Genomic DNA, 12994 nt, shown 5'->3' on the forward strand with positions numbered 1-12994 from the left:
TACATATACATATACAGGAGGTGCGTGCAATAATCAACTCATCTTCTTCACATTTTATTTTTTATTTTATGATAGTGCGATTAGATCTATATAGATGCATATCTTGTAGAATTATTTTCCAGCTAGTTCCATCATATGCCTAGTTAATTTTATATTGGATTATCTCAGAACATATAACTACAGTTGATGTCGTATTTTATATCTTGGACAGATATATTATGGGCTCCATACATTATTTTAAACATTAATTGACAGTGCATATTGTTAGAAACTTCAGTGAGATCATATTTTATGAGTATCTTCTTATCTATTTGGTTCAACTTATGGGAATAACGTGACAAACCTAGCTATTATAGGATACCTGGTCATGTACACTGTACATGGTAAGTCTACATAATTCTAGATAGTATATGGATATCATAAAACTCCCAAAGTATATGTAAAGTTACTTTACCAAAAAAAATGTACTACATTCATTTCAAGGATATTGACTCAAAATACCAACTCAATTAATTAACAGTTTTTGTTTTGACTGTCTAAACCATCACCTAAATCATATCTCTATTATTGCCAAATAATGCTTCTTTTTGTTTTATGGAAATATGATGGTTCTCATTCATTCAACCCATCAAACATGGCGGCTAGGTCTTCACATATGTTGGAAATTTTGAAGATAATATTTATTATAACATTTTTTTATGTCGACTCAAAATAATTTTTACATTTATAAACTATTATGATGAGTTGATTTTCTTGCCAAGACGTTATGTATTAGTGAAGACAAGAATGATAACAAAAATTACTGTGAGGGTTGACATAGATTTAGTCATTCGATCATAAAAGTTTATGATGGATGCAATATCAAAGGCTTTGACACGATGTATGATCAAAATATCCACAAAATCATTATACCTACTAAATCAGTATCCACAAAATTCACACAGTTTTTTTTGGGAATCTTACTTATTGTTATTCTTTCTATAATAATTTCATAGTAGTATTCTTTTTCTTCCCCAACTAGAAGTAATGAGAAATTGCTTAGTGTTGAATAAAATCACAAATTTTTGAGATTATTTTATAGTAGAAGTTTATTTGAGAAGTAAAAAAAATATTAGTAAATTTGTATGAAATTTGAGATTTTTCATAAAAGAAAACATAATTCATTTAGTGAAAAGAAAAAAAAATGCTTGTTAAGCAAGCCTCTAATGACAACAAACAGACAACATTATTAGTTTCGTTACTAGTATTTGTTATTGGTTCGTATTATGGAGATGACAAATTTTGGAGACAATTTTCACTATCAATAAAATTACTAATGTGTATATTTCAACCAACCGTAAAGACATACTCTTTTCGTGTCACTCCCTCCGTCTTAAGATGGTTGGGGCATTTCTTTTAGGCATAAGATTTTAAAAAATTAGAGTATTCATACTCTAATTAACATTTTCACTAAAATAGAAATATCACAATCTCTATATTATTGTTACTTCTACTTTATTCTTTGTCACTTTGCGTAGTACTAGTAGTCCATTTAAATGGGCGTGCACAAATGTTGAAATCAAGAATGTAGATCAGAAATTAAATCGGCCGTTGCACCCGCGCAAGGGACATACAATACAAAGGCCAATATCTACTTTTTTACCATAATCTCAGATTTGTTACGTCCAATCAAAAAGTTAAATTTAAAATTCCAATAACTTATAAGGCCACTATCCATTAAAATGAATAAATTCTGCTATAGTTTATAGCAGTATAGTAAAGTTAATCTGTGTTGATTCGATTCAATTTTTTAATCGGTTCTTGTCGACAGAGGCACGATCATCTGCAATATTGAAACCCCAAACCTCACCTGCAACTCCACGACACCATTGCGAGTTTCAATACATTTTTTTTAATTTTATAATCCCAACCCAACTAGCTTAAATTAGAATCACTCTCCAAAGTCAGATCCAAGTAAATTTGTTACAAAACGCAATCGCTAAAAGTCTCGGTTCCGAAGGAAAAATGGGGACTATTTCACGGTGTGATTCAAGGAATGAGTTCCAATTAACCTACTCCGAAGAATGCTCTGGACAGGCGGCAGCGCGTCACAGCAGCGGCGAAGGTTCTGTGCCGGGCGATTACTTCGGCAACGTCTTCGACTACATAAAGCGGATGCTGATGGAGGAAGACGACTTGGACCACCGCCCCTGCATGTTCCAAGACTGCTCCGCTCTCCAAGCCGCCGAGAAATACTTCCACGACGCCCTCAGCGACCGTGCCTCCGCGCCGCCGCTCGATTTCACCGGATCCGCTAATTTCCCTCCCTCCGATCCTTCCACCATCTCCTGCGATCTCGATTGGCTCGCTGAGAGCCGCGCCGTCGTCGTCGATTCCAATCCGCCTCATCACGATTCTACAAACTTCCACCAATTTCTACAAAATTCTCCCGATCACGCCGCCGCGGGAGTGAGGAAAACCCGCGGCCGCGGCGGCGAGAATGAAGATCAGAAGCGGTGCAGCAAGCAATCAGCAGCAGGGTATGCTGAGGAATCGGTGCAATTGGATAAGTACGACAAAAGCTTGCTCTGCCCAAAGCTGAATCCCCATTTCTACGACGACTCTCCTCCTTGCCTCGACGACGAAACCTCCGACGACAGCGAAGAAGAAAGCAAGAAGCAGTACAGAAAAACCAAAGAGGTGAAACGCGGCAGACCAAAAGGCAGCAAAAAAAACCGCAAAGTAAGCCAAGTTATGGACCTCCGCACCCTCCTCACCCGCTGCGCCGAAGCCGTCTCCACTTACAACACCGCCGCCGCGCAAAATCTCCTGAACCAAACCAGACAACACTCCTCCCCCTACGGCGATCCCAACGAGAGACTCGCGCACTGCTTCGCCAACGCGTTAGATGCCAGAATGACCGGCAACGGCGCCGCCCTGTACACCTCCTCCGCCGCGAAATCCATCCCGGCCGCGCAGCTCCTCAAGTCGTATCAATCCTACGTCACAGCCTGCCCCTTCAAAAGAATGTCCAACATATTCGCTAACAAATCAATAGCAAAAATCTCTCGAGAGGCAACCAAGCTCCACATCATAGATTTCGGGATCTTATACGGCTTCCAATGGCCCTGCATCATCCACGGCCTATCTCTAAAGCCGGGAGGGCCTCCACGGCTGAAGATCACCGGGATCGACTATCCTCAACCCGGGTTCAGGCCAGGGGAGAGAGTGGAGCAGACAGGGAGGCGCCTGGTGGAATGCTGCAAGAGATTCAACGTCCCCTTCGAGTACAAGGCCATCGCCAAGCGATGGGACGAGGTGGATTTGGAGGAGTTGGAGATCCATAGCGAGGAAATGGTGGTGGTCAACTGTTTATACAGGCTGAGGCACACGTCGGACGAGTCCTCGGGCGTGGGGAGCCAGCGGGATGCGGTGCTGAGCCTGATAAAGAGGATAAATCCGGTGCTTTTCGTGCATGGGGTGGCGAACGGGAGCTACAGCGCGTCGTTCTTCACGACGAGGTTTAAGGAGGCGCTGTTCCACTACTCGTCGGTGTTCGACATGATGGAGGCGACGCTGCCGAGGGAGGATCCGGATAGGTTGATGTATGAGAGGGAGGTGTATGGAAGGGATGTGATGAATGTGATCGCGTGCGAGGGGGCGGAGAGGGTGGAGAGGCCGGATACGTACAAGCAGTGGCAGATGAGGAATCAGAGGGCCGGGTTTGGGGTGGTGGCGTTGAATAGGGAGATTGTGGAGGAGGTGAGGGCGAAGGTGAGGTGGGGTTACCATACTGATTTTCTACTGGAGGAAGATGGAGGGTGGCTGTTGCAAGGATGGAAAGGCAGAGTTATGTATGCGCTTTCTTGTTGGACTCCTTTCCCCAATCCCATATCAATGTGAAAATTCTCATATCTTCTCTGCACTTTTTCTTCACTTAATTTAGGGCTGCAAACTCTTCCCTACAAATAATGATGCCATGCCATTGCCATTGCCATTGCCATTGCCATTGCCATTGCCAGCAACCACAATCTTGTTTCATCAAATATAAAGGTGCTAATTAGACAGGAGGATCCGAATCCTGTCGGACCCAATTTTATGATGTTATTAATACAGTATCTGGGATGGTTTCGGATAAAAAAACATCTGGGATGGTTAATCTATGTCTCCTTCTTTTAGGCGAAAATATTCGGCCTCTAAAAATAAAGAAAACTACTACTTTTCAAATTTCACCAACTTCAACACATCTGAGTTTAATGCTTCTACAAAATAGTTGTTGGCATTCAGGGGAAATTAACTACTGGGGGCTGGGGCTGTTGTTAAATGTCGGACGATCGATTGTCCGGTAATTCTGTTCACTCTTTATTCTATTCCGTTGTCCTATAATGCAAATTTATACTAACAAGATAATTGAAATTTTCTCATAGTTCAGATTAAAAATTAGAGCAATGACACCCGTTTGCGTCAGATTGTATCAGCCTAAAGAATTTATGGTTAGTTACAGGTTCAATATTGATATAATGTTGATCTAATCAGGCAATTAACGCTATATGATTGATACGTCATTATATATTTATATTAATGAAAAGTCCAACTAATACGCTGGGATTCACATACAAGCTTATCATTCAAATGTTTTAATTGACTTCTCCATCCTTTAATTCAAAGCGCATCAAATAAACAAATTTTTCCTAAGAAATCCTAATATAATATTCATATGTAATGTATGAATCAGTGAGATAGATAATAAGAAACAATAATAGAAAATAGCACCATCAAGTTTTTACGTTAAAAACTCTTTTTTAACTTGATGAGATAAAAAAAACCACAAAATCCACAAGTATACCAATCTACTATCAACAGGGAAATAATACAACCAAGAAGTTTACAATGATATATAGTTATTAACAACACAACGAATACACCAAATAAAATAAACATCTCAATAAGCTGCCGTCACGTTCAAAAATTAATAACTTAATATCTAACTATACAAATTCAATTTCCTTCGGTTAGAATGAAGTTTAACGAGTCTTCTACCTTCAATTTAAATTTTAAGACGATAAGACAAAGTTTGGACCTCACTTTATCTCTTTTGACCTATTTAAGTGGTTAAATGAACTAATTCCAAGTTTTTTTTTTCATAAGTGGGAGCCCTAACACAACAACTAACTCCCATCTCTCATGGACCTTACATATCATTCAATGATGCCTTAGTATTATATAATCAAATCGAAAACAAATTGATATCTGATCTTACATGATTTTACAAATTGGTACAATAGTCCTCACTCACATACACATCCAAAAGATGCAAATTTCAATTTAAGGGAGCGTGATTTAGATTTTAAGTAATTAAAAGTATATATGTGACAGTTTATCACTATTATTCAAACAATAAAGCTATACAATCATCATTCATATATAATAACATACCAAAGATCATTAAAAATTTAAGTAACTAAAAATATAAATGTGACAGTTTATCACTACTATCCAAACAACAAAGCTATGTAGACACATTACAGTCATTCATATAATAAATTAATGTACCAAAGATCATTAAAAATTAAATCTAAGTCGTCAGTACTTAGTAATTTATATAATAACCCTTTAAAATTAAAACTTTTCTTCCCTGCTCAGATTTTTATTCCTAATGTTTTTTAGTTGGGGGGGGGGGGGGTCGCAAACGATTAGATAATGCTTCTATTTTAATTTAAAGTTATAGTTTAGTTTTTATTTTTTTTAATTTCGTTTATTGGAGCAGCTGAAGGATTGGTAACTAGCCCCCTTTTGGGTCGGACCCTCCATGGATAATGGGCTTCACTCACATGAGTCCAATGTTACATGATGCAACACTATTTTTTATCTTCACCGTATTTATCATAAATTAACCGTGACCAAAAAATTATCGGCCATTTTACTTGTAATAAACTGCTCTTATTGCCAAATTATTAATGTATTTTAAGAAGTCCAACATTCTAATAAGATTAGGCTAAATTAGAAATGTTTTATGTGTACATAATTCCGAACATCTCATGGGTAGTACAATAGGAAGTTCTATTATTTAAGCATCAATCTACACTATTAACATTAACAAGGATGATTACTTCTTTAAATTAACAATTTTATCATATTTTGAAAGATAACACACATATAAATACACCATTGGCTGGGTGGGTGCAACACCATGGCGACACTCAAGAGCCTCGTCAGCAAGTTGCTATGGTGGATAGAGAAAAATAAATGTTTTTTCCTTAAATCTGTATAAAACTATTGGAAAGTGATAATAATTCTCAATTTTATTCTTACTTCTTATTCTATGAACAGTGAATTATCCACAAAGTTAAGAACAAATAATTAAACTTTAGGAGAGATAAATAATCATGAAGAAAGTTAAAGTGTGGGCTGTGAACATAAGTCATAATTACGATTATTTCATATCAAAAGTATAGATTTTTTTTCATATTTCATCCTTCTGTTCTTCGAATATATATAGAAATGATATAGATATATTGGCATATATTTTATAATATACAATTATATATATTTTATAATGCCTTTTTTATATCCTACATTAAAATTTAACATTTTTTATAATATATATGTATTTGCTATTGATACGAGTATATCTGCAGAATATCCACATATCTCTATTATTTCATATATTATTGATTTAGCATATCTTTCCTATTTCTTATCATTAAGTAGGTTATTCCTATTATAAATAGGAGCCTTTGTTATCTTTTGAATTATTCATTGAAGAAATACAATTTATCTTTTTATCGTCTTTTACTTTTACGCTATTTACTTTCTCTGCAAATTTATCAATCCACTCGACGGAGAAAACCTCCGCGAACGATCCTCCCCCTTGGAATCCTTCGCTGATAGCGCAGATACGAGTCACCTCGTATCAGCTATAGTATTCCAAGTCGATCAGTGGCCAGATTGAACCATAAACCAACTATTCTCTCTAATTCCTTGATTTCATTCATCTAGCATTCCCTTACTCTCTGTATTATATCTTACAAACTCTCTAAAGTTAAATTAGTTGTCACTCTATAAGCAGAATTGGATAATACTACTAGAAGTCTACAATTCATTTTTCTCCTTGACAAATTTTGGGATGGCAATGATATTTGCAATGTGAAACCTAGTGAAGTTACATTCACTTCAACAAAAAACATTCTATCGATACTTTTACATTTTTTACATTTCTTTTTATAGTTAAATGCAATAAAGATAAAATAATGATAAAATTAGTAAGTGAAAGGAAATATGGAATGATAAAAGTGAAGGCGGCATTTACTGTTGTCCCAAATATTGGTCCCGACCCAGTTCCAATGATGTTTCCCTTTCGGACTCGTCCAAACAATTAAGGGCCCGCACCCAATGTGGAGGGTCCGGCTTTGTTGACTGGTCAAGGCTTCTAGAAACTTGGGCTTGCTTTTTGCCACCTATTGCAATACTAAATTAATATCCGTCAACCTTTCACCGGCGGCTCCCGGTCATCCAATCATTCATGATTCATTTCATTAGCAATTTGAAGTCGTATATACGGATGGGTGGTATATCTTACCGAAACCACCATACTGTATACCTTACTGTAAATTTGGTAAGCGAAAAAATCATACTTTAATTTTATCAAAATTTTCGGTATACCAAACTTCGGTATACGGTATAGCGAAATTCCATACAGATATCGTACCTTATTTTCGGTATACCGAACTTCGTGTACTGAAGTTCGGTATACCGTACTTTTGCGGTATACCTGACTTTAAACATCAATGAAAATAGATAATTTGAGTTTTAGAATATTATTTATATTTTATAATTAAAAAATATATTTTATTCATAATTAAAATTATATTTCAGAATATATTTTATAATTTAAAAATATAAAAAATATATTTTATTTATAGTTCTATTTATATTTTACGGTATATACCTTAATTTACGGTATATACCGAATTTCGGTATGCAGCGGTATACCGCAGTATATGAAAATTCATATCGTTACCTTACCAAAATCTTTCAGTAAGGTATCATACCGTACCGAAAATCATGGTATAACGAAAAATTGGTATTTTCGTTATGTTTTAGGTATGATAAGGTCGGTATTTTGGTATTTTCTCCCCCTGTATACTCCCTAGTCCCTCCGTCCCAAAAATAAGGATACTTTTCTTTTTTGTCCGTCCCACAAAATTATCCAGCTTTCATTTATGGAAAGTTCCCTCAAACTTATTACTCATATACATCAATTTATTTATAACTTATACCACTAGGACTCACCATTAAACACTAACAATAATAGTCCAACTACACACTAACGCATTAATTCTCGTGTCATCCCAAATGTTCTTATTTTCTTGGGACGGAGGGTGTAACAATTAGCAACCCAACCTATCTCAAAGTCATTGTAAAATTATGTAGTACTATTAATTTCTTAACAAAATTGATTGTGTATAACTTTTTTTTATAAGAAATACTCCCTTCGTCCCCAATATGATTTTAAGAAATGTACTCGCCCCGTCTCAGCTACGATAACACACTTTCCTTTTTAGTTTGTCACAGATGACACATTTCTTTTTTTGTTAACCTTCTCTCTATAATTTATTCACCCAACCACTTTTTCTCACACCAATAAAAATCTTCAACTCTATTTCTCTCCATTTAATACATACACCCACATTTTATCTTTTCAATTAAACACATAAACCAACAACACATAAAATCTCGTGCCGACTAAAAACGTGTCATCTTAGCCGGGACGGAGGGAATAATAGAAAGTGGGTTGAAAAGTTAGTAGATTGTGGGTCCTACTTTTAAATATGAGTGAACATGTTAATGGAATGTGGAGTCTATTACCAAAAATAGTATAATAAAGTCGGACAATTAACATTGAATGGACTACTGGAACACATAATGAGAGACATAAGAAGTAATTTTTCTAAATAAAAAACAGTATTAAACGAATTAAAATTTGCGATGCGGCTACTTTTAAATATGCAAGACAAACCCTATTTTACACATAATATATAGTACACTTTAATAATAAATTATAGAGTAAAGGCCAAAATTGGTCCTGAACATATAGCCATTTTACGATTTTGGTCCTAAACATTATCTTTTGGATTTTTTGGTCCTGCACATATGGACATTTGATCATTTTGGTCCTGCACATATGGAAATTTGATCATTTTGGTCCCCCGTCAACATTTTCGTTAAAAACTAACGGTCAACATTATCTTTTGGATTTTTTGGTCCTGCACATATGGATATTTGATCATTTTGGTCCTGCACATATGGAATTTTGATCATTTTGGTCCTCCGTCAACATTTTCGTTAAAAACTAACGGTCAACGGCCGATTTTTGACTAAAACAATGGGTTGGGTCGGGTCGTGTTTGGGTCGGGTTTGGGTTACACGTTAAGAAAAAAAATAATTATTTTTTATTAATTAAAAAATTATAAAACTTTAATTTTTAGTTATTTTTGTTGATTAAAAATATTATAACGACTAAAACATGATGTTATTATACGATTTAAACATGATATTACACAATAAAATAAAAAATTACCAAATTAAAATAATCATTTTTTAATCAAAATAATAAAATTAAAGTATATTAATATTAAATCTATATAATAAAATTAAATAATTTAAAAATTATTTTTAATAAAATCTAAGCATAATATTTTCTTCAAATTCATGAAAAAGTTAATTAAAAAATACTATACTTTAATTTTATTAATTAAAAAATATTAATTAATTTTTTAAGAATATTATGCTTAGATTTTAACGAAAATATTATGCTTAGATTTTAAGAAAATATTATTTTTTTCTTAACGTATAACCCAAACCCGACCCAAACACGACCCGACCCAACCCATTGTTTTAGTCAAAAATCGGCCGTTGACCGTTATTTTTTAACGAAAATGTTGACGGAGGACCAAAATGATCAAAATTCCATATGTGCAGGACCAAAATGATCAAATGTCCATATGTGCAGGACCAAAAAATCCAAAAGATAATGTTGACCGTTAGTTTTTAACGGAAATATTGACGGAGGACCAAAATGATCAAATGTCCATATGTGCAGGACCAAAAAATCCAAAAGATAATGTTTAGGACCAAAATCGTAAAATGGCTATATGTTCAGGACCAATTTTGGCCTTTACTCTAAATTATAATATTAAAATATTAGATAATATATTTATTTATTTTTATTTAAAATATGTAATCTGTAGCATCTGTGTAATCGATATTATTGAAACTAAATACTTTCTCTTTTCCATGTAGAGTCAAACCCTATTTTAGTGTAGACCTTCTACTTAATCTTTGTGCATAAAAAAATGTCTTCATTGCTATAAAAAATGGAAGGAGTATGAATGTATACTACTCCTTACTAGTTTAGCTTTTGAAAGTCTAGAGTCAGACCCCATTTCAGAGTAACCTTCAGAGATGAAGAAATCAGAACTTTCAGGCCAGGTTCATTACCTAATCCAAACCAAGTAAAAATCTTTAACAATTCTAAACGCATATAAAAAAAAAGTAGATGGGATATTATAAATTTAAAATTACAATTAGAGAGTAGAAAGTCAAAGTTGCAAGAATATATTATTGCCACCGGTTGATGGGCACAACTTACAATGATGCTATGCTCCACCGCTTCATTGTTTATATTTATTCAGGTATCAAGATCTCTCCTTATGATTTTGTTGGGGATACATACTCCTATAATCAGTGGCACCGGTTAACTTGAAATGAGCTTTGAAAAATATTATAGAAAATGAGTGGAAAAATTAGTAAAATATTAATCTTATTTTTATATATTTTTAATTTTATATTTAAATGTGATTGAAAGAAGTTAGTGGAACATGGAGTCAATTACCAAAATTAGTAAAAAAAAATAAAGGTGTCAATTAATTGAAACGGACGAAAAAAATGAAATTGGTGCCAATTAATGAGGACGGAAGGAGTAATATATACTCACCCCGTCCCTAATAATTTGTCTCCATTTGACCTGATATGGGTTTTAAGTAATGTAATAGAAAGTGTGTTGAAAATTTTAATGGCATGTGAGTCCTATTTTTATACGGAATATTAGTTTTATAATAAAATTTGAGTGAGAATGAGTTAGTGGAATATGAGGTTCATTACCAAAAAATGATAAAAGTGAAATGTGACAAATTTTTTGGGACAGACGAAAATGAAAATAAGTAATAAACTTTTAGGGACGGGGGAGTAGAAACAAAGATTTTTGAATATGAAAGACTTATTTTTGTTTGTGTACTCTCTTCTCTCAATTAAATAAATAAAAGAAAATAAAGTAGAAAAGATAAGAAAAAGTAAAATAAGAAATAAAGTAAGAGTAAATAAATATTTTATTTTGTACTAAAAAGTAGATGATTTAATTTGACTGGGACATCCTATAAAAGAATACACAACTCAACTTAGATGGACAATGTGTACTTCTTTTCACTTTTTCTTTCTTAGGAGCTAAATTTGTCATACTCCTAGCTTAATTTATTCATTTTCTTCGTTTTCCATTTATTTTCTCTCTTTATTATTTATTTAAAATCGAAGTGGAAATAGAAAGAGTAAATTTGTCATTGTAAATAGTATTAAAATATAATAGAAGACAAAGATAAAAAAATTTAAAAAGAAAGAGAAAAATATAAAAATAAATATAGTACTGGAATTACTTAATTAATCAGAGTATTTAATAAATGATTAATTAAGATCATATTGTCACTTACTCCATATAATTAATGCTCCAATATGATAGGATAGAATAGATAACTTATTTATTTTAAATGTTTAAAATAAAAAAATAATTAAAAATATGTATTCTTATTATATTTGTTTTTTTATCAAACTGCCACTAACAGGTAATTTCTATATTATTATTATTATTATTATTATTATTATTATTATTTTATGTGTATTTGTTGATGTGATTCTTGTATTTAATTTGACATTTAATGATGGATTATTTTGAAACGCGGCTGAACACTTGTAACTGTGGATAAATGATGTCATAATGGGTATGGATAAATCGTTGATAAGTTGTAGAGTGGATGAATAACGCCACAAACGATTGTGAAAGATAGTTTAATAAGTCGGATAAAAGTCTCAGTAAATTAAAAACTCAAGAGAGAACCTAAGACTAATAAAACTCATAATTATATTAATTTTCAAAGGTGTGTCTTTATAGTCCAACAATGGGGCTTTTATATAGGCAAAGAAAATCATAAACTTACAAAAAAAATAAAACTTAAAGAAAATAAACTAGAAATAAAACCTTAATCGATAAAAGGATAAAATATATCAAAATCAATTAATATTAATTAAGAACTTTCCATCTACATATTCTAGTCATTTATAAAATATATAATATTAAAATAAACTTTCTTAGCCTGCATGTATTGTATTCATCACTTGTAATATTATTATCTAAACAAATACTAGGAGTAATATATTATGTTATCTCATAGGTCATATCAATAAGTAACTAAATAATTACCTTCTCATTCATATAAATTTTAAAAAATTAATTTCTATAAATACATGAATTTACCTTTTATATAAAAAAATTAACCCATTATATTTTTTTAACTTTTAGTGGAATTCAACATTTTTTGGGATAAATTTAACTATTTTGGAATTCGACAAAAAGTTACTACGTATTTGGAGTTTGAAATGCAATTCAAAAGTATGGTTGTATGTATTTCAAAGTATGGTTGTATGTATTTCAAAGTATAGTTTTCTAATGGTCTAATATATTTTTAAAAAGATAGAGTTTATTTTTAAGATAATAGTAATGGATATCATCAGACAGTTACAAACTCTCAATTAAGACATTTTCAACCGTACTATCGAATTGGACGCCAGTTTCTTAGGCCACCCGCTTCCCTGTTTCTTAAGCATCTCTTGACCGTATCATCTCTTCACTATTCATGAGTCCTACTGTACTTTTCACCCCATCTCTTAACTAAGAGACAACACATGT

At 33.1% G+C, this 12994-nt stretch overlaps 1 protein-coding gene across 1 annotated transcript; it reads left to right on the forward strand.

The window, feature by feature from the left end:
- Window positions 1–1766: 1766 nt before the first annotated feature.
- On the forward strand, window positions 1767–4205 carry LOC121811196 (scarecrow-like protein 14). Its single transcript, XM_042212001.1, has one exon. The coding sequence runs from the start codon at window positions 2005–2007 to the stop codon at window positions 3880–3882; it is 1878 nt and encodes a 625-aa protein (XP_042067935.1). The 5' UTR covers window positions 1767–2004; the 3' UTR covers window positions 3883–4205.
- Window positions 4206–12994: the final 8789 nt, after the last annotated feature.

This window comes from Salvia splendens, chromosome 7 (assembly GCF_004379255.2).
Source record: "Salvia splendens isolate huo1 chromosome 7, SspV2, whole genome shotgun sequence".
NCBI lineage: Eukaryota > Viridiplantae > Streptophyta > Magnoliopsida > Lamiales > Lamiaceae > Salvia > Salvia splendens.

Bases quoted from the DNA above. Each gene is read 5' to 3' on its own strand.
- LOC121811196 (XM_042212001.1), top strand. From the start codon at position 2,005: ATGGGGACTATTTCACGGTGTGATTCAAGGAATGAGTTCCAATTAACC.